Genomic DNA, 22,091 nt, shown 5'->3' on the forward strand with positions numbered 1-22,091 from the left:
AGTGGACTTTCTGGGTCGGGGTGTGTCAGCACGCATTTTCTTTTTTTATTTATGAAAATATATTTTATTCAAGAAAAATGTTAAGAGCATATCCAAAGAAGATGTCAAATTCTAAGTAGAGATGTCACTGTACATATTTGACATAAAAATATTTTCCAATCAGTATTGTTTGTTAACTGAATTTGAAATTTTTGTGAACAGGAGTCAAATTTGACATTAACATCAAATTTATTTTTAATTAATTTTAATAAGTGAGTCCCTTATTCCACTAACATTTCGACGATCAAAATTTTGTTTTAACGGTTTTTTTAATAAATCAACCATTTAAAGCCTATGTTAATAAGATATAACATTTGACAATTTGATTTGAAAGTGCAAAATTTGACATAAGACTCAGATTGCCACATCAATTATCAATTGTAATTGACTATTATAATTTGACATTCTCTTTGGAGATGGTCTAATGGGACCTTTTTAAAAGTGGGATTTTCTATAGACTTTATTCCACATCATGTTTTTGGCACAATATTTTATAATGTTAACACGAGAATTGATATTAAACTGTGAGGTAACATTGACAAAGAGTCCATGAAGACTCCCACTTTTTCCCTCTATGATCAATTCAATGGATAACCAAAGTGGTTTATCCAAACCAAAACAACAATTCAATAACATAATATAAAAGTATGTGATTTTTGCTTACCACAGTCAATGTGCTTCCATTTTGTTCTTAATTTTGAATCTCCCGTTTAGGCATTTACATCAATGTAATTAAAATATTGTTGTATAAAAAATGGAGGTTATAATTTTAAAAATAATGGTATTCTATGAAAATGAATATTGAATTAACAATATATACAACCATTACGATTTTGGACCCCTTGTTGTTTGCTTTTCTAGAAAATAATTTTGCTAATTTGGTTGAAAAGTACTTTTATGAGAAAGAATCAATGCTTAATACGAAAAAAAAAAAAACTTGGTAGTGCTTTGTGAAAAGCGCATTTCTAATTTATAATGACTCGTTTGGACGTGATTTTAAAATGATTAAAAACGATTTTTAAAAAAATATTTTTTATTTCCAAAAGCACCAGTTATGTGGTTTTCCAGAATTTACTAAAATTTTTACTAAGGATTGTTTCCAAAAAAATTTTCATCAAAAAAATTTTCAATTATTTTAAAAACACATTCAAACGAGTCCTAAGTATTTTTAAATTTCTTATCAAACGTAATTAAAAAAGCCTATAATTGTTTGAAACAACTTTTAACTTTTCAAAAAATAGTCCTAATCATGCCATTGATTAAATCCATGAAAAAGAAACATTGTGATGAAGAATTTAGTGGGCTCGCTCCAATCTTCTATCACAAGAAATGCTTACAAAAACTATTTTAAAATGGAATTTTTTATAAATTTTTTGTCGTCTTACTATTTAATGTTATTTTTTCTGCAATATTATAAAATATTATACAAAATATGTAAGATAACGAGTTCATGAAGAGTCTCACTTTTAAAAAAGTCTCATTAACATTTCTCCTTCTATCACTTTATTCACTTTTATTGTTGAGGTGGGGAATGGTGGACTCAAGCTGTGACCAGTCCTCATAAACGGATTGAGTCCAATGTTTTGTGATCATGAAGATCTTTTTTTTTTTTCTTTTCTTTTTTTGGTGAAGAGATAATGAAGATCTTTCATCAACAAATACAGCTGAAATGAATTGTAATCTTAACAATTTATCTCCATGTAAGAAAATATAAGTCCAGCTGTCTAACTCTTCACTTCAGTCCTGAGATTGTCCCCCTTGAACTATTTTGGTCCTTATGTGAAAATTTTTCCTTTAAATTGAATCAACCACCAGTTTAAAGGAGGGGTTGATTTGACAAAAATATTTTCAATTTAACGAATATTTCAAAATAACCAAAATTATTGACAATGGACGAAAATTGTTCGTGGCTTCTTTCTCTTGGTGGTGGTGGCGGATCTATGATGACGGCGCATCTACTGTCATGGAAGCATCTGTTTTCCAATTTTAGAGTTTTTGTTGTTGGACAGTCCTGAGACTGTCCCCCTTCAACCATTTTGGTCCTTATGTGAAAAATCTCCGTTAAATTGAATCAACCACCAGTTTAAATGATGAATTGATTTGACAAAAATATTTTTAATTTAATGAATATTTCAAAATAACCAAAATTATTGACAATAGAAGAAAATTATTCGTGGGTTCTTTTTTCTTGGTGGTGATGACGGATCTAATGTGGTGGAAGCATTTGTCTTCCAATTTTAGAGTTTTTGTTGTTGGACTTGCTCATATAATCAAGGAAGGCATCGGGCCTTAAGCTTTTAGCTTATTGTAATATATATAGTCCACATGGATTTTGCAAAGCCACTTTGTCTTGTTATGATATAGCCCATATTAGTTTGTTATGATCATTGTGCGGTAAAAATTATGTGAATGTAAGAGCTTCATCATTTTGGACACAAAATAAAGATAAAGATATGTGAAGACCTAGGGCATCATGGAGCACCATATAACAAAGAGTATGGGCAAAGGAGAAAACCCAGCCTCTTTACGAATAAATATTCTCAGTGTTTGTTTGGTTGACTGGTTAGAATATATTGTAACCAATTAATGAATTTGAGTCCAGTCTATTGTTTATTGTGTCTAAATGTGAGATAGACGAGACTAAACATGATGAGTTATGAATCTATAATAAAGTGGGTTATCTAACCTAACCTTGTATATAAGTTGCAAGTCTCATCTTACATGTCTTAAATAATCAAATCATATCCCTAAAGCTCAATCTCATTTAGCTCGCCAAATGAGCCCTCAAAGTCTCTCAAATAGCAAACCTCTACAAATAAAGCAAGCTTTTTTTTTTCAAAGCATTTCAAAGAGAAGAAGTATCATTCCTTCTCCAAATCTCTCTCATATAAAATAGTTTTGGTGAAGTACCATACCTTCTCCAAGATCTCTAAAAAACAAAGCAAGTCTTCATTGGCAAAGCTCTTGATTTTATTTGCTCTCTTTTTACGTAGCTTTCCACTTATAATTTTCACTTATAAAAGCTACGAAGTATTTCATTGCAAATTCCTTCCCTCGTGTAATAGCTATTTAGTATTTCAATACAAATTCATCTCTTTGAATCATTTTCATTTTGTGAGTTAGTTTTTTACTTAGAGCATTTTCAAATGATGTGTCAAATTTTAAACATCAAAATGATATTTAATAACTTATGTGGCAATTTAACATTTTATATAATATTTTGCTCCATCCGATATGTCAAATAATAACGTTATTTATCAAATTTTTTAATCTTTTGTGGGGTTCAATGATTGACACAACTAATCAAAAACTTGAAAAACACAACAACATTTATCATATATTATATTAATCTATTAAAAAACTATTTAATAAATTTTACATCTGCTATCAAATTTGACAGCAAAAGGCTTTGCCTTCAATTGACTCAGCGCCACGTAAGAAATTGAAGACTCGGTTGGAGAGAGTTTGCTATCATTTTTTATTGTTATATGCCTAAGTGGCTGTTTTGGCATCTCCTTTAGAGATGCTCTTACAAAAAAAAAAAAATTAAAGTCCTTAGCATTCAAGGCAAAAAGAAGTAAAGAACTAAAAGTTAAGCCTCCCCACTCAAGTAGGCTATCATTTGATTAAGAGTTAAGTAGGTTCGATCCTTTAGCGTGCTTGGAATACGAGCACCTACACCATACATTATTATGCAAGTTAATGGACACTTAAAAAAGAAACTTTTCTCCACTTATGTAATAATAACATATGACTGATATTAGCAGCTCAATGAGCTAACCCTTCTCTCCTCGTCGGAATACTGGGATTTTTGAACCGCCCGAACATGGTACTGCTGATATACTCTACCCCTATTTGCCGCCCACCAGTGCTCTGCTTGTTTCTCGCTGAACCGCTTTCGACTGACAGAATTTAGGCACTTGAAAGTTAGTCATCGTCAATTAAATATGATTGACAGTGTACTAAAAATATAGTTTGGAACACACATGCCTTGTAAGCAAAGGACATAACATATAGATCCCTTGAAGTAACGTTACTATTAGGAAGAGGAAAATAAACTAAGGATTAACATTGACGTGTGATTGAAATACACATCAACATTCAATCCACACTGGAAAACACAAACACATTTATTTTCGATACCTGAGAACGTTCTGTTCAAATTTGGGTTGCATGAAGTAAACGGGAAAAAAGGGCATACCTGAAGCGAACATGCTTGAGATCTTTGACACCTCCAGGCAAGGAAGCTAGGGTAATATATACACCAGGCTCATCTTGCTCAACCCATTCATCCCCTTGTGCTGTTTCAGCTTTTGCTCCTCCGGATTTTTTAACCACCGGAACATTGTACTGCTGATATACTCTACCCCTATTTGCCGCCCACCACTGCTCTGCTTGTTTCTCGTTGAACCGCCTTCGACTGACAGAATTGAGGCACTTGAAAGTTAGTCATCGTCAATTAAATATGATTGACAGTGTACTAAAAATATAGTTTGGAACACACATGCCTTGTAAGCAAAGGACATAACATATACGATCCCTTGAAGTAACGTTACTATTAGGAAGAGGAAAATAAACGATGGATTAACACTGACATGTGATTGAAATACATATCAACATTCAATCCACACTGGAAAACACAAACACATTTATTTTCGATACCTGAGAACGTTCTGTTCAAATTTGGGTTGCATGAAGTAATCGGGAAAAAGGGGCATACCTGAAGCGAACACGCTTGAGATCATTGACACCTCCAGGCAAGGAAACTAGGGTAATATATACACCAGGCTCATCTTGCTCAATCCATTCAGCTGTTACAGTTTTTGCTCCTCTGTTTTTATGCCTAGCTGTTGCTTCTGAATGTGCCACTTCAGTGTGATTAGAAGTGGCCCGTGGCACGTCAGAAATTTTCTCAGTGCTCGATACAATTGCTGTTCCAATTGGTAAAGAAATTTTCCCTTTTTTTTTTGGTGAAGCCTTGAGATACCAAACCCTCCTTTTGGCTTTCTAATATTAAAGATAAATGAAACAAGGTATTAATTCAGATTGCATTCAATAGAAGACTTGCAACCGACATAATAATTCTAACTTCCATTACCGATCCTACATTTATATTTCCATATTAGGCACATCACCCTTAATCAGCAAATTTGTTTCAATTTAAGCGATTGATTGTTGAACGGTAGAGTTTGTTTAAAACACTACCTATTTCTTCTTTTTTTAATCAGCAAATTTGTTTCAATTTAATCAACGTTGCTGCTTTGTAAAATACAGTGATTCGTTCCTCAACAGGTATCCTTTGTTATTTTGTGAACATGCCCCAAATTTTTTCAAACTCATCTTCTGCTTTGTAAAATACAGTGATTCGTTATTCCCAACTTAAAATGAAAAGTCTTAGAGGTGATGATTATTGAGTTGGATTTTTATTTCTTCTACTTTCAATTAAGGGGTTGCATTTTGTTGGATTTGTTGTATTAGTATTAATTAATATGACTTTTATTATGAATTATGTATATGTAAAATTTAAAGTATAAGACAAAAATTAAGAAAATAAAATAATGTAATAAAATAATGGTTTAATTTGATATATCTGATGGAGAGCAAAACATGAAAATATGTCAAAATGCCACATAAACTATCAAATTTAAATTTTAGATTCAAAATTTGACATCTCTTTTGGAGATGATCTTAATATTCAGATAAATTAGTGCATGTGCATGTGCATGTGCTTGCAAACACCTAACTGTTTAAATGCAGAATGCATGCTCACTATAAACATGAGAATGAAACCTACTTGGGCTGTGAGCGACTTAATTACTTCCTTTGCTGCTTTGCACTTCACAGTTTCTTCCCCTGCTACTTTCAGAGCCTCCTTCAACTGTTGGGCAGTTTTTTCCATCTCAATTTCTCGAAGTTGAGCTTTACGAGTAAGATCTTCAACCTACACCATAAGATCGATTAGTTGAAAGAACGAAGTCAGAACCTCATCCATGTAATTTTGCACAGTGAATGCAAGAAAAAAACAGAATAAAAAGGTAATCACCATGGTAAAGTAGAATGAAGGAGATAACTGGAAGAAAACATAAGAGAATATCTCATTCGCCCTAAAATTATTATATACAAAGTAACGACACACAAATTATTATAAAAAGACAAGCAACATACCTGAGCTTTTAATTTTAGAACTTCTTCCCTCCGACTGAGACAAGCAACTTTTGGAAGAGTAAACCCCGAAAGAGCTGAGAAAAACTTTTTGGATGATCGGAACACTGGGTTGAAAGATTTAGTCCCATTGGGTGCTCGACTCTCAGAAACTCCATTTGCAATGGAAACAACACGATTGCTGCTGAAATCCATTTTCTTGTTGCTTTTGGAAGATTCACTTTCCATTTCTTTAAAATTGTTTTCAATCAGTTCTTTGAATCCCTGATTCATACTTGCTCTTCTACTACTAGCAGACCCAGATGAAGAGTTGGTTTCAGTGGCCTTGCGAAGTTTTGCAAAACAGTTGTCGCAGACACGATAAGGTTTGTTTGGGTTTGGTGCCGTCGAAGCCTTGAGACATTTGCTGCTGCATGAATGCCATAACGCAAGTCCACAATTATCACAACTGTGTCTTTTTCTTTTAAAATTAAATGGAAGGCGACAGCCATAACACATGAGGAGTGACCGGTGGATTGCGGTGGTGGAAAAATGGGAGAATAAATGGGTTGATCGGGAAAAAGAAGATGACCGTCGGATTGCGGTGGTGGAAAATGAGGAGTGACCGGTGGTGATTAGGAGAAATATAGGTAGGTAGGTAGGTAGGTAGAAGAAGATGGGGGGAAATGAGGAGTGATCGCTGATTGCTGACATTGCGGCCCACCATCTTGATTTGATTAAAAGACGCGATTAACTTTCACAAAGTATGAACCCTAAAGTCTAAAGACGCCGGCAAATTTTGACTTTTTATTGTAGTTTCATTTTCTTCACTTACTCAGAATCACAATATTTTATTAAAAACGATATTATATACTAATTTATATTAAACTGAGAAAGTGCAATGAATTTAAAAAAAAAAAAAACAATGATTAACTTTAGGAGTTCATGCTTAAAACTTTACATTACTGATTCATATAACTTTATGTTAATGATCAGAACTGTTCATATTACAAACCGTTTTACAAAGATTACCTCTACAAAAAACCAATTAAAACTAAGGTAGTCATCTAACCGTATAAAATAAATGAATGAATTGGTAAAAACATTACAAACTACATATTTGCTAACAATAGATTGACTTTTAATTCATTTTTTACAGAGTTGATCTTTACAAATGATTTATCGTATGAACAGTTTTAATCATAAGCACGAAATTCTGTGATTCGAAAGTTTCTTCTCATACTTGAATAGTTAAGCATTATTCTTAAAAGAAAGACCTTAACAATGAGGCAATTCGATACTTCCCAAAATTTTTAATTTTCTTTTCAATAAGCATGAGAATTTGATAATTGTTGTATGCGTGTATCTTATGCTCTTGTGTCATTCTTGTTATGGTTCCAGCAATTTTTAATTTGTGAAACAAAAACTGGCAAATTCTATGATATGTTAATTTATTGGTTATCATTTATTCTTTGGGTTATATTATTATTTGTTTAGTCTTGCTCTGTTGTTTAATGGTTTATATAATTATTGTCGTATGCAAGTCATCTGTGTAAGCAAGCTTTTTTATTTTATTTTATTTTTTATGAAAATATATTTTATTCAAGAAAAATGTTAGGAGCATATCTAAAAAAGATGTCAAATTCTAAGTGGAAATGTCACTGTACATATTTGACGTAAAAATTCTTTTCAATCAGTATTATTTGCTGACTGAATTTGAAATTTTTGTGAATAAGAGTCAAATTTGACATCAACATCAAATGTATTTTTAATTCATTTTATAAGGGAGTCCCTTATTCCACTAACATTTCACCGATCAAAATTTTGTTTTAACAGTTTTTTTAATAAATCAACCTCTTAAAGCTCTATGTTAATAAGATATAACATTTGACAATTTGATTTGAAAGTGCAAAATTTGACATAAGACCCAGATTGCCACATCAATTATCAATTGTAATTGACTATTATAATTTGACATTCTCTTTGGATATGGTCTAATGAGACCTTCTTAAAAATGTGACTTTCCATAAACTTTTTGCCACATCATGTTTTTGACACAATATTTTATAATGTTAACATGAGAATTAACGTTAAATTGTGAGGTGACATTGACAAAGAGTCCATGAAGACTCCCACTTTTTTCCTCTATGATCAATGCAATGGATAACCAAAGTGGTTTGTCCAAACCAAAACAACAATTCAAGAACATAACACAAAAGTATGTGATTTTTGGTTACCACAGCCGATGTGCTTCCATTTTGTACTTAATTTTGAATCTCCCGTTTAGGCATTTACATCAATGTAATTAAAATATTGTTGTATAAAAAATGGAGATTATAATTTTAAAAATAATGGTATTCTATGAAAATGAATATTGAATTAACAATATATCCAGCCATTATGATTTTGGACCCTTTGTTGTTTGCTTTTCTAGAAAGTAATTTTGCTAATTTGGTTGAAAAGTACTTTTTTGAGAAAGAAGCAATGCTTTGGCTCCCGCTGGACTTCCTCCCTCGGGCAATGGCCCACTGTTCCTTAGCCCGTCCCTCCAGCGGCTCCTCCCGCTGGAGCTGCTCTTAATAAGAAAAAACTTGGCAGTGCTTTTTGAAAAGCGCATTTCTAATTTATAAGCATTTTTTAATTTCTTATCAAGCGTAATTAAAAAAGCCTATAATTGTTTGAAACAACTTTTAACTTTTCAAAAAATAATCCTAATCTTGCCGTTGATTAAAAGGAAAACTAACGAAAAGTTCAAAAAATATTTTAGTTTTAATGAAAAATGACAAATAAAAGTGTAGTGAATAGTACAAGGGAAAGGTAAAAATGTGGTTTTTCGTTAAAAATGAACAGTACCGGAAGTGTTTTGTTAAAACTTCCTTGATTAAATCCATGAAAAAGAAACATTGTGATAAAGAATTTAGTGTGCTTGCTCCGATCTTGTGTCACGAGAAATGCTTAAAAAGACTATTTTAAAGTGGAATTTTTTATAAATTTTTTGTCACCTTAGACCAATTCCAATGGTGGGCTAAAAACCAAATTACCTCCCAAATCCACTCAAACCCAAGGGGAAATTTTGGGCTAAATGCTAAATGCTAAACCATTGCCAAATTCCCTCCAAAATTTAGCCTAGAAATCAGAGTGGACTCCGCCCAATATTTATCCGAATTTAAATTTTTTTTAGATTAAAATGTTTATAAAATTAATTTACGATGGTCTACATATTTATTTATTTTTTAATTTAATTTAACAAAAAAAAAATAGCCTAAGTTCATTATTTAATAATCCCGGGCTAAAATTTTAGGCTAGAACGGTTAGAGCAGAAAATTTGTTTATAGGCTAAAAGCTGAATTTTCCGGGCTAAAAAATTTAGCTTTTAACCCAATCATTGGAGATGATCTTACAATTTAACGTTATTTTTCTACAATTTTGTAAAACATTATGCAAAATATGTAAAATGACAAAAAATTTGTAAAAAATCTCACTTTCGAAAAAAAAATCCATTAACATTTCTCGTTCTATCACTTTATTCACTTTTATTGTTGAGGTGGGGCATGGTGGACTCAAGCTGTCACCAGTCCTCATAAATGAATTCCAATGTTTTGTGTTAATGAAGATCTTTTTTTTTTGTTTTTTTTTTGGGTGAAGAGATCATGAAGATCTTTCATCAACAAATCCAGCTGAAATGAATTGTAATCTTAACAATTTATCTACATGTAAGAAAATATAAGTCCAGCCGTCTACTAGCAAAGCAAGACACAAGAAGTTAACCATCTCCAATTATTTGGATATCTGATACAAAGAGATGATTTATGCATTTTACAAAAGCTTTTTAGCTAAAATGGTCTTTAAAGTTGTCATAATTCTTTACTTTCGTTCTGAAATTATCCCTCTTCAACCATTTTGATCCTTATGTGAAAAATCGTCGTTAAATTGAATCAACTACCAGTTCAAAAAAGATGTTGATTTGATAAAAATACTCTTAATCTAACGAATATTTCAAAATAACCAAAATTATTGACAATGAACAAAAATTATTTGTAAATTCTTTCTCTTGATGGTGGTGGTGGATCTGCAATGACGGCACATCTGCTGTGGTGGAAGCATTTGTCTTCCAATTTTAGAGTTGTTGTTGCTGGACTTGCTCATGTAATCAAGGAAGGCATCGGGCCTTAAGCTTTTAGCTTATTGTAATATATATGGTCCACATGGATTTTGCAAAGCCACTTTGTCTTGTTGTGAGATAGCCCATATTAATTTGTTATGATCATTTTGCAGTAAAAATCATGTGAATGTAAGAGCTTTATCATTTTGGACACAAAATAAAGATAAAGATAGGTGAAGACCTAGGGCATCATGGAGCATTGTATAACAAAGAGTATGGGCAAAGCAGAAAGCCCAGCCTCTTTACGAATAAATACTCTCAAGGCTTGTTTGGTGGATTGGTTAGAATATGTTGTAACCAATTAAAATGGATTTGAGTCTAGTCCGTTGTTTGTTGTGTCTAAATGTGAAATGAACAAGACTAAACATGATGAGTTATAAATCTACAATAGAGTGAGTTATCTAACTTAACCTTGTATATGGGTTGTAAGTCGCGTCTTATATGTCTCTACTAATCAAATCATATCCCTAAGGCTCAATCCTATTTTAGCTCCCCAAATGAGCCCACAAAGTCTCTCAAAGAGCAAACCTCTACAAAGAAAGCAAGCTTTTTTTCAAAGCATTTCAAAGAGAAGTATCATTCCTTCTCCAAATCTCTCTCATATCAAATAGTTTTGGTGAAGAAGTACCATACCTTCTCCAAGATCCCTAAAAAAACAAAGCAAGTCTTCTTTGGCGAAGCTCTTGATTTTATTTGCTCTCTCCTTTTACGTAGCTTTCCATTTATAATTTTCTCTTATAAAAGCTACGAAGTATTTGATTACAAATTCCTCCCCTTGGATAATAGCTATTAAGTATTTCAATACAAAATCCTCTCTTTGAATCATTTTCATTTTGTGAGTTGGTTTTCTACTTACAAAAAAAAAATTGAAGTCCTTAGCATTCAAGGCAAAAAGAAGTAGAGAACTCAAAGTTGAGCCTTCCCACTAAATTACGCTATCATTTGATTAAAAGTTAAGTAGGTTCGATTCTTCATCATTCGAAACTCGTCTACTAGCGATCTTTATTAGTAGATAAATGTTTTAGTGTACCTAAAACGTGAGCACGTACACCATACGTCATTATACAAGTTAATAGACACTTACAACAGAAACTTTTCTCTACTTATATAATAATAACATATGACTTACTGTTAGTTATTACTCTAACATTGAAAAATCTCTGGTACTAGTTCCCGCGACGTACATCCACCCGTATGTTCATTTTCCGCGTCGAACAGTAATTTCCACCGTTGGATGGAACCAAACGGCTCTGGATGTTTGTGAAGGCAAAACTCAGCCCAATTTGACTCCATGAACCCGCTTGAACAGAGAGACCTAACTGAAAACCCCTCACTGCCCTAACCCCGCCTGAAGAGCACAACAAGCTCTCGCTTTCGTATTCGGAATGCTCAAATTTCTCACTTTCTTCCTTCAAATTTGATCTCTCTCTCTCTCTCGGATTCGTACTTTCCTCTGCAGAGGGTTAGTTCTTTGAATTGGGGCGACAATGATGTACCCTGATCCACAACAGCAACACCACCAACAGCAGCTTCAGCAGCAGCACCCACAACATCAGCAGCAGCAGCATCCCCAACAACACCAGCAATATCAGCAGCAACATCCGCAGCAAGGTGGAGAATTTCATAGGGGCCCGCCGCCGCCGGCCCCAATGATGCGTCAGCCGTCGGCCTCTTCAACTAATATGCCTCCAGAGTATCACAACCAACCTGGGCTGGCTCCTCCTCTTCCTCCTTATGATGGTTGGTACCAAATTGTGCCTTTGTCTTTTGCTATTTTGTTGTGGTTCTTTTTGGTTTCCGGTTGGAGATTAATGGAGAAGAAAATAAAAGAATTTGAAGGGTATGGAAGCACCTAAACAAGAATTTGGTTGCATTTTACTTTTTCATCTTTGGATTTACGGTTTTAAAGCTACATGCTTTGAATAAATAATCTGTAAATTAAACCCCTAGAAATGGTTTTGGATCCCGAAGTTCTTTGGGTTTGCAATTTACAAGGGTGCCCCAGTGAGGCCGAAGGCGTCAACAATATTTGAAAGTAGTGGTTTAATTTTGTTAGAGGTTTAGTGCAGAATTTAATCAAATTTCCATTTGTTTAAAATTAGTGAGAAAATGGTTTGTTTGTTGCAGCTCATGGTGACAGTTTTCCTGGAAAAAGGATGAGAAAGCTTACACACAGGAGGGCAGTTGATTATACTAGCACTGTCGTGCGATATATGCAGGTAAAGTTTTCATTTTTTTGCATTATCTTTTGTTCATCTCTCATTGACTTTTCTACAGTTATCATTTCAGCAAGAAGTCATCCTTTAATTTGACCGGTACATGTAATTTGGGTGTGCATTTATATGTTAATTTTTCTATGTTATACAAACCATTTATCTTAAAAGTTATGTCCTGCGATATGGTGGTATCTCTGCTAAGGAAGGTTTTAAAATGACCATGGTTTTAACATCTGTTCCGGGCAAGAAAATGGTCCAACAGATCTCCCTGCAACGACCCAACCAGAATCCCTACGAAGTGCATATCAGAATATCAAACACCACACTAAAATTAATAAACTCCTACACAGATGTTAAACTCACAAAATATCACTACGTTCTGTCCTTTGGATATATCTGTTTCATTTTTAGGTGTCGAGAGCCTTTAAGGATTCTGGTTGTCATTGTCTCTTCAACTTGCAAATTATATTAGCGATCAAGTATCTTAAAATCATTTGTCACTGTGTTCAGATTCGAATGTGGCAACGTGATGCAAGGGATAGAACGGTATTGCAACCCACACCTGCAGCAGCAATTGATGTCAGTAGTCCTTGTTATTTCTATTTCATTTTTTCTCTGTGTTTAAGAAATTCTTAATTGGAAGCGTGATGGTAGTCCAATTTTTGTCTGAACTTGGTTTATATGTTCGTATTACTTGAATATTGTGTTTTCGGTGCAGATGTTGCCACCAGTTGCCTACACAGATAATCCATCCACTAGCTTTGCTGCAAAGTTTGTGCACACATCTTTAAACAAGAATCGTTGTTCTATTAATCGTGTTTTGGTAAGTTTCACTATGATTCAGATTTGGTCAAAAGAAAATCTAAATTCTCTTTCTGTATTTGTCTTGTTTTCCTGTTCCATCCTTCATTGAGCGTGTTGATGTTTTCTACTTGAGTTTGGAGTTATATTGTTTGGAGGGAGATTTGAACTTGGGAGTCCCCATTGTGGATGGAGGTGTGACTACTAGCTGGGATTTGTCAAACCACTTTTGAATAATGAATAATCTTATTATTCAACTATCACTTCTGCGGTATTGTTGTTTGATTGACATCTGACATCAATGACATGTAGACCCTGTTGGGAATGACGCCCCTCCTTAGTGGCGGTGCATGACTTTTGAAATTCCCTTGAATTTAGATGTGGTAAATGCATGTGGTACCGTGATTGGTTCTTGGCATTGTACTGTAATTAATACAGTGGTTATTTGACTGATGCATTGGTGTATTGGCGGATAATTATGGGTGGCTCTAGAGAGTTCCATTAGTGGAACAACTAGGTTAAATTTCATGTATCTAAAGCAAGTGGGTTCATTGGTGCAAGGAAGTGGCTAGCGATTTCTAGAGGCTTCTCTTAAGGCCTATATAAAAGTGGAGGCCTTGGTCATTTGAAGTATGGTTCAGATGGGAATTATTTGAGTGCATGGGGTACAAAAATGGATTTACTCTGGGGTGTGTTACAAGAGTGGGTTTACTCTTGGGTTACTAGAGAGGGTATTTCTCTAGGGTGAAAGTGATCTACACGGGTTTTACAGAGGGTGTACAAGGGGTGTATCCTATTGGATACGGGCTTTGGTGTTAAACTCTTGAGCGGTTTTACTTTTACGGTTTGAACTGTTTTACTTTTATGGTTGTATTTTCCCTCTGGTTATAGTGAAGATGGAAACACTCTCCATGGACGTAGGCGGTTTTTGCCGACCACAAAAATCTTGGTGCTCTTTCTTGCTGCATTTTACTCATTTGTCATCTCGGTTCCATTTTATTTCTTCCATCGGGTTTGCCTGCTACAATGATGGGGATTAATTTTCCAACAGACCCCACTTGATTTGAAATGCTTGATACTAATTTCTGAATATTTGCATGTTGGATTGCATGCTACTGTCTTGGCTGTGTAGAAAAAAGTAACATAGTAACATTACTTGCTGTTGCTAATTCTCTAAGCTTCAAGTCTATCCATCACATTATTATCTACCGTTACAATGCAAGGAAAATAAAAATTAGTGGGTAAAGACTTTAAAATGGGTGGTGGTTCATCCAGTTATTTTTCCTATGTAAAAGAACTAGACTGTCTTCCTTTTGGGGCCATGAACCAGAAAGAAAAAAAAAAACCGTTAGTGTTCTCATATTTCGAAGATAACGGGTTTATAATATTCAACTTGGTTGGTGGATAATAGAATTTTTTTTACGTCATTTTATTGGTTTTTTGTTGAGCTTTCATTCTAATTTTTGCTAACCTCGTCCTGTCTTTTTTTTTTTTTTTCCCCAGTGGACTCCTACAGGAAGGCGTCTTATTACTGGCTCTCAAAGTGGGGAATTCACTCTTTGGAATGGACAGTCATTTAATTTTGAAATGATTCTTCAGGTTAAATTCTTGAGGTTAATAGATGAATTATTGAGGATTATAAGGAAGTGGGAGTATAGAGGAACTATGGGGTAAAGTAAGATACTGGGCAGCCCTCTGGGCATCAGTTCGAATGAGTTCAGGGATTATTCTCTTTCTTATATAATGATGAATGTGTTAGCAGCCGTAAAAAAAATTTGGTTCAGCTTTAGTTGCTTTTAAAGTAGTCCTACTTGAGAGGTCATAACTAGTTTTGCTAGTTGGTGGATTTCTTATCCACTTGTTGTAATTCCTTCTATTGTTTTAGTACAATTCTATCATTTCTTCTAGAAAAAGAAAAAGAAATAAGAAAATATTAGATGTCAATTTCTTTTAATTGCTGTCCAATGGATGTCAGAATGAGAGCTGATTTTTTTTCTTCGATCTTTAGGCTCATGATCAAGCAATCAGGTCTATGGTATGGAGTCATAATGACAATTGGATGGTATCTGGTGATGATGGCGGTGCAATAAAGTAATTACAGATTAGATTTTAATTTTTAATAAGTTCCATTAAATGAAAATTATGATAGTTTAATTTGATAGTTTAATGTGTTCATGAATATGGCTGTACTCTTTAGGTACTGGCAGAACAACATGAATAATGTAAAGGCCAATAAATCTGCTCATAAAGAATCTGTTCGTGACTTAAGGTAAATTCTCACGTATGTGTAATATTATTCATTCTGCTTGAGACATGTGTTAACTGGGCTGGTTTAACAGCTTCTGCAAGACTGACTTGAAGTTCTGTTCCTGCTCTGATGATAATACTGTTAAAGTTTGGGACTTTGCACGGTGCCAAGAAGAGCGCACATTGACTGGTAAAGTGCTTTGACTACACAATGGATATAGACTGAGCTTGTTGATCATGGTTTGCTAGTTCAATCCAAGTACTTCTGTATGAGGTCATTGATATGTTGTTATCTGCACAATAAAAGACATGCAAACCCTTCATCCAAAGCTCTAAATACATAGACATCCATTTTTTATGTGAATTCTTCTTAATTTAATATTTTCTATCTTTATTTATTATTTTATATACATTTCCCATTCTGATTAGTAAAGGAAAACCTTAGGATCTAGATGTCCTTTTCAACCTACAGCTTTATCATAATTGGTAGCCCTGGTTGTCTGCCAGAAATTTTCTGGTTTTGACAGTGGATTGGAATGTTGTGATAGAAATATACTCTACATCGAATTGTTAGATTGTTTCTGGCGATTTCTTGTTTTCTGGATTACGTATTTTGACACCCAGTAAACTGACGTTTGCTAGGACCTGTCTGTTTATTTACATTTTGTTTTGTTGATAAGTGGGAGTTGCTATATGTTTAAATAATTTGGGTTAGTATGACTTGAGTTGAGATACATCATATCAACCAAGTTAAACATATAGTATGGCTGGTTGAAAATCACAAGTTCGTGAAATGAAGAGTGCATTCCTCAAATGTTTGTGAATGGAGAGCATGCTTACCTATTTCAGTATGTGTTTTGAGTAATAAAGCTTCTAAGTGGGATCTTGCATTGCAGGATCCCTAGCTGTTTGAACGGCCAATATGGCTGTTTCCCTCCCTCCCTCTTAAACATCAGGAAGTATTACTAGGGTGTAAAGTTGGGTTAGCTAGACATAAGGGGTTTTGACTAAAATTTAACTTCGAATGACACAAAATCTTGTTTAAGAAGCGATCCCCAGTCCGTAAGTTTAGGACTGCTTTGATTAGTTTCATCTAAATGCATAAAGCATGTCGCGTTCTCAGTACCCGGGATACATTGTTGATTTATTATTAGAATACTTTATTGGGTTCAAAGCAGAAAATCTGAGAACAGATTATCTTAGATTCATAACTGCATTAAGTTTGCTTCTTCATAAAGTTGTTGACGTCTTGGGATTTGCGTGCTTAAGAAGTGCATGGAGTAACCTTAGAATTTCTCTATGTGGTTTGAACTCAGGCAGGCCATGGTTGGGATGTGAAGAGTGTTGACTGGCACCCTACTAAATCTCTGCTAGTTTCAGGTATTTGCAAAAATTCTCTTCCGACCTTTTTGTAAGTCAGTGTTTGATTACTTAAATATGGTTGGGTTATACTGTAGGTGGGAAAGACAATCTTGTTAAACTTTGGGATGCTAAGTCAGGACGAGAACTCTGTTCATTGTAAGTAGAGAAATATTGCAGTTAAACCTGTGAATTATTTATTATTTAAATTTCTTTTAAAATGTTATGCATGTCTTTGCAGTCATGGCCATAAAAATATGGTGCTCTCCGTTAAATGGAACCAAAATGGTAACTGGGTTCTAACTGCTTCGAAGGATCAAATCATCAAGGTTGGTGGCCAATTTTATTTTTCTTCTGCACTGTCACATAAATTGATAATGGATCTTTTTGTTCTTTGAAAATTTATAATTTCCTTTTATGGCTGATGATATTGCTGCACTCCATGCTCTCAGGTTTATGACATAAGGGCCATGAAGGAACTTGCATCCTTCCGCGGGCATCGAAGGGACGTGACTGGTCAGTGAAGTTTCTTCTCATATCACCTTAGCGTTTTATCTTTTCATTTATAAGTGTTTCGATGGTTCCTGAATATCTTGGTGTTTCAAGTTATCTTTTTTAGTTATCCTGATCAATCCATCTTAATATTCTTATCTTTGTATACATTTTTTTTTCTTGTTAGGAAACACAATGACATTAAAGATAAAGAAATAGTTTTCACAAAAAATAGAGAGAAAGAAACATTTGAAAACAGTGGAAGAGATGTTCAGGCCCAAATGTTAGGAATTTGAACCTGGGAAGTTTCATCCAATGTTATCGTTTATAGGTTACCTCCATTTTGTCCATCAACCTCTTATAATCCATTTTCTCAAAATTTTGCATTATTGGTCCCAAGTATCCCATTTTGTTCATCCCCTTTGAATTGCGTGTATTATTTGTAATTCTGTTATAATTACCGTTTGTCATTATTGTTGACTTGTATTAAATGTCTCATGGATGAGCTTCATAGTGATTTAGCTATTGTCTGTTGCAACTTACATGTCTGGATAACTTCCTCCATTTCCCTTGCATCTTTATAATGCTCATGCCTCGTCGATGGAGGGTCAAAGCTATTGTGTTTAATATATTAATTAACGTTTATGGTTATCATTCTTTGAAATTTTGTCAGCTCTGGCTTGGCATCCGTTTCATGAAGAATATTTTGTCAGTGGGAGTTCTGATGGATCCATTTACCATTGGCTTGTTGGGTAAATTATATGCTGAATTCTAGCACCTTCTATGATCTTTTCAGTTTCATTTATAATTTACTTTTAATCCATGCATCATGATTCACGTATTTATTTTCTAAACCTCTTAATTTTATCTACTTGTCTTTGTTGCAACACGTATGTATTTTCTAGAAGGAAATGAATGATTTGGAAAGTAACGAAACCCATCTTTTAACTCTATAAGATTATGAGCAACCATTTGAACCAAATTAGTCATATATATGGAAACTGTAATCTGTTTTTCAAGAAGCCTATATGTAACTGATCCATCTTGAGGGGAGAGCAGACAGAATCATTGTTTCTTGGAACTTAAGTATCACAGAAAGTGCTGGAAGTAATTAAGTGAAGGAAAATATTAGTAAAATATTTTATGAGTTAATAATAGTGAAATATAAATTGCTTTATTGCAGAGCCGTATTACATTCCATGTCCTTTTAGATGACTGGAGAAAATGACGATATCTTCAAGTTTTCAGTATGAATTACTATTATTATGTTCATATGGATCTTTGTTATAACTTGGAAGTTTCTGAAAGTTAAACTATCCTGATGCACAGGCATGAAACTCCCCAGGTTGAAATTCTTAATGCACATGATCATAGTGTGTGGGATCTCGCTTGGCATCCTATTGGTTATCTTCTCTGCAGGTATGTGTTACTTGTCTTCTTAACATGTTTTCCGTTCTTTAATTATTAAGATCTACCCCCTTTCAAAACTTTATGTTATAGATGTGAATTGTGAAAATTGCCAAAACCGGAATGCTCCCAAAACCAATTCACTTTACAAATTAAGGTTTTTTACTTATAAATGATCTTCTAAGGTGGCCTACCTTTGATTTTCTATTGGTGAATGCTGATGCCTCAAAAGCTATCTCATTACAGCATTCAATTTTTGACATAGCTCTTTGTTCTAGGATTTAGTGGTAATCCTAAGATGTTCAGGTGATTTTTTTTTTCTTTTCTCTTTTTATGTGTTAATGAATCTTAAGGGAACTAACCATATAGGAAACTGCTGAAGAGCAGAAACTTTATTGGGTTTGTTCTTAATCACCTTGCTGGCTGTGAGGTTGCTGTTTTGAATTTTTAAATGAAAGTGGAGCATAACACATCATAACGTGAGTTTGCTATTTGACAGTAATGCAATTCCGTACAAAAATTGCTTGATGTTTAGATCAATGGGAACCACCTATTTTGAAACCTTGTGATTTGTCAGAGGAGGCATGTTTCTGGTATAAGAACATTCTTTGTGCCCTGAGTTGTTTTGCTTAACTTATGGATTGGCTCTTATTTGTTTAGCATAAGTTGTGTATTTGTCGACCTTTACCAAAGTCTGAATTCTGTAGGGATTGGGCTTTGTTTAGATGTGTCTAATATTTGGTCAAGGACCAATAAGCATATGGATCTTGATGTTTTGGATTTGTGAAATGGAATAATATTGACGTACTTTCAACAAGCTAGTATCACAATTATCTGAATTACTATTTTGGATTGGCAGTGGCTTCATTTACTTGTATTGTTCTTCTGCAGTGGTAGCAATGATCACACCACGAAGTTTTGGTGCAGAAATAGGCCAGGAGACACTGGTCGGGATAAATTTAACCCCGGCCAAAATCAAGGTAGTACTTTGCATGCCTACCCCAAAATCAAAATGGGAAACTATATAGCCGTTATCTTATCAAATAGAAGTCATATTTTAAGAATTTTAAGTTTGACTTGTGCAATACCAAGCATGATTCAACAATTCCCTTTGAGGGTATTTTATTATTACTTAAAAAAATAACTAATGTTGTCAGCATATTACGATGTTTTTTTCTTCCTTTCAAGTTTGGGTGTGTCGTGCTCGTAACACTCTATATGCTACGTACAGGTGGTGATATTATAGAGAAAAATGCACATATAAGTGCGCGCATGCACAAAAATTCACCCGCCCACACCCTGCATATGAATTTTTAGTTTAAGGTAAAACGTATCCAGAATTGATCAGTGCATCATCTCATTTTTATGTTCTCAGGTTATGGTGAGCAAAACCCTGCTTTTGGTGGTCGCATGACTGGTAATTTTCCAGTACCCGAAGGACCACCAACTCCTGGACCACTTGTTCCTGGGTTGACTCGAAATGAAGGAACTATTCCTGGTGTTGGAGTTGCTATGCCATTCTCTCTTGATGCATCAAATCAGGGGGAGCAACAACAACCTCATGCACTTTCGATGCCTTTAGGTGCTCCTCCTCTCCCACCTGGTCCCCACCCCTCTCTTCTTGCTGTGAATCAGCAGCAACAATATCAGCAAAATCCTCAACAGATGCCACAACAGCAGCACCAACACCAAGGTCACCCGCAACAAATGCCCCCTATGCCTATGGCACCTCCAAATATGCCACAGCTGCAGCCTCCATCCCATTTACCCTTGCTGCCACATCCTCATTTACATCGACCGCCACCCCAAATGCCCCCACTTGGTATGCCATCTTCAGGGCCGGGATCTTTGTCTATGCCTTCATCGGTTCCTACCTCACATTCAATGCCAATGGTATGCCTTTTTTTTTTTTCACAAAATTATTTATTACATTATTCACATCTTATTTTTATAAGTTGGATCTGCCTGGAATATTGCCATAAAAGTTAGACATATTCTTATTTCAAGAAATGGGGAAAGATTACATTCGGTTTCAGAACGATCCTTGTTGACTATGTACTCCTGGAAAATCTCATAGATGGTGATAATTAATAGTTTGGTTCTGTAGGGAATTCAAGGTTCAATGAATCAGATGGGTCACCCATTGCCACAAGGTCATTTTATGGGCATGAACCCAATGCACTCGGGATCTCTACCTACAAGCAGTGGAGGTTTTCCAAATGGTATGCCAAACATGCAGGGTCCAACAAATGCCAGTGGACCTCAAATGTATCCTCAGGGTGGCACCTTCAATCGGGGTCAACCTGGGCAAATTCCCATGCATCCGGGGTATAATCCTTACCAGGTAAGAAGACAATAGTTTATACCTCGGTGGTACAGAAATTTTCATAAATCTCAACATTAACTGGGTAAAAGCTAATGTATCCTGGTCTTGCGTATTGCAGGCTAGGGGTCAATCTGGTATGCCCCAACCTCCACCAGGGCCACCTCCACACGGGCAAACACCTCAGTAGACCATTTTATTTCGGCCTTAGCTTCTTTAAGCCTCCCTACCTCCTCTCTCCTACCCCCGCCTCTCTCTCTTCAGGCCAGCTTGTTTACATGTAAATCCTGTCATTCGGCTTGGTAGTCTTTTACTTTAGCATATAATTGAATCATTGAGATAGCTTTGGTCGAGCAAACAGAAATGTTGCACTTAGCGTTGTGCGTCTGCAGGTGGCTTCTCTAGTCTGCCATAAAATCCCAGGTTAATCCCGGCAGAGTGGAAGCTCCTTTGAAGCTGGAGTATGGATATGCGTCTTTTGTTTTTTTTTTTGTTTATGTACTGCGGCCTAGAATCGACTCGTCGAGATCGTTTTGCTGGAGCAAACAAGAGATTCATTAAAATTGTTATGCTCTTTTTGGCTTTTGTATTGTTATTTATTTTTCCTTGAATGAGAAATTTGGACCAGAAAAAGAAATCAGTGGCCATGTTCTTGTAATCAGTAGAGATTTTTGTTTTCAAAAAATTGAGATTTAATTAAATACGAACAGAAACGTTTGCATCAACAACCAAGATATTGAAAAAACCAAATAGGCTCAAAAAATTATCCCATGTATGTGTCTTGATGATCTTTTTATTTTTTTATATTTTTTATCCACCCGTAGAAGTGGAGGAATAAATTAGTATTAAATGATATTTATGAGATTCCAACCTAAAAAGCATAAGAAGTCATTGAGTGTGTGGC

The 22,091-nt window shown here is 34.8% G+C and overlaps 2 protein-coding genes across 4 annotated transcripts in view; one reads left to right on the forward strand and one right to left on the reverse strand.

The window, feature by feature from the left end:
- Positions 1–3,617: 3,617 nt before the first annotated feature.
- LOC137733979 (PH, RCC1 and FYVE domains-containing protein 1-like) overlaps positions 3,618–22,091 on the reverse strand; it is a 36,459-nt gene continuing 17,985 nt past the window's right edge. Inside the window, exons 7-10 of one of the 3 annotated variants that reach the window (XM_088697478.1) lie at positions 5,834–5,980; positions 4,760–5,046; positions 4,241–4,459; positions 3,618–3,941 (exon numbers count right to left, since the gene is read on the reverse strand). In XM_088697478.1, the coding sequence (XP_088553604.1) occupies positions 3,800–3,941; positions 4,241–4,459; positions 4,760–5,046; positions 5,834–5,980 (795 nt within the window). In that variant the 3' untranslated portion in view covers positions 3,618–3,799. The remainder of the gene's footprint in view (positions 3,942–4,240; positions 4,460–4,759; positions 5,047–5,833; positions 5,981–22,091) is intronic. The other 2 variants (XM_088697476.1, XM_088697479.1) reach the window with 2 other exon arrangements.
- On the forward strand, positions 11,550–21,912 carry LOC137733980 (flowering time control protein FY). Its single transcript, XM_068473205.2, has 18 exons — positions 11,550–12,082; positions 12,470–12,561; positions 13,069–13,137; positions 13,277–13,381; positions 14,863–14,958; positions 15,368–15,450; positions 15,557–15,628; positions 15,699–15,796; positions 16,927–16,986; positions 17,064–17,124; positions 17,207–17,294; positions 17,418–17,481; positions 18,131–18,209; positions 18,787–18,876; positions 19,756–19,844; positions 20,240–20,757; positions 20,972–21,208; positions 21,309–21,912. Exons 1-18 carry the CDS (start codon positions 11,830–11,832, stop codon positions 21,375–21,377), a joined length of 2,223 nt encoding a protein of 740 aa, XP_068329306.2. The 5' UTR covers positions 11,550–11,829; the 3' UTR covers positions 21,378–21,912.

This window comes from Pyrus communis, chromosome 7, assembly GCF_041283825.1.
Source record: "Pyrus communis isolate YQ-2024b chromosome 7, ASM4128382v1, whole genome shotgun sequence".
NCBI lineage: Eukaryota > Viridiplantae > Streptophyta > Magnoliopsida > Rosales > Rosaceae > Pyrus > Pyrus communis.

Bases quoted from the DNA above. Each gene is read 5' to 3' on its own strand.
- LOC137733980 (XM_068473205.2), top strand. From the start codon at position 11,830: ATGATGTACCCTGATCCACAACAGCAACACCACCAACAGCAGCTTCAG. The intron at 12,562-13,068 runs GTAAAGTTTTCA...CACTGTGTTCAG, and splicing joins CTGTCGTGCGATATATGCAG to ATTCGAATGTGGCAACGTGA. The intron at 13,138-13,276 runs GTCAGTAGTCCT...TTTTCGGTGCAG, and splicing joins CACCTGCAGCAGCAATTGAT to ATGTTGCCACCAGTTGCCTA.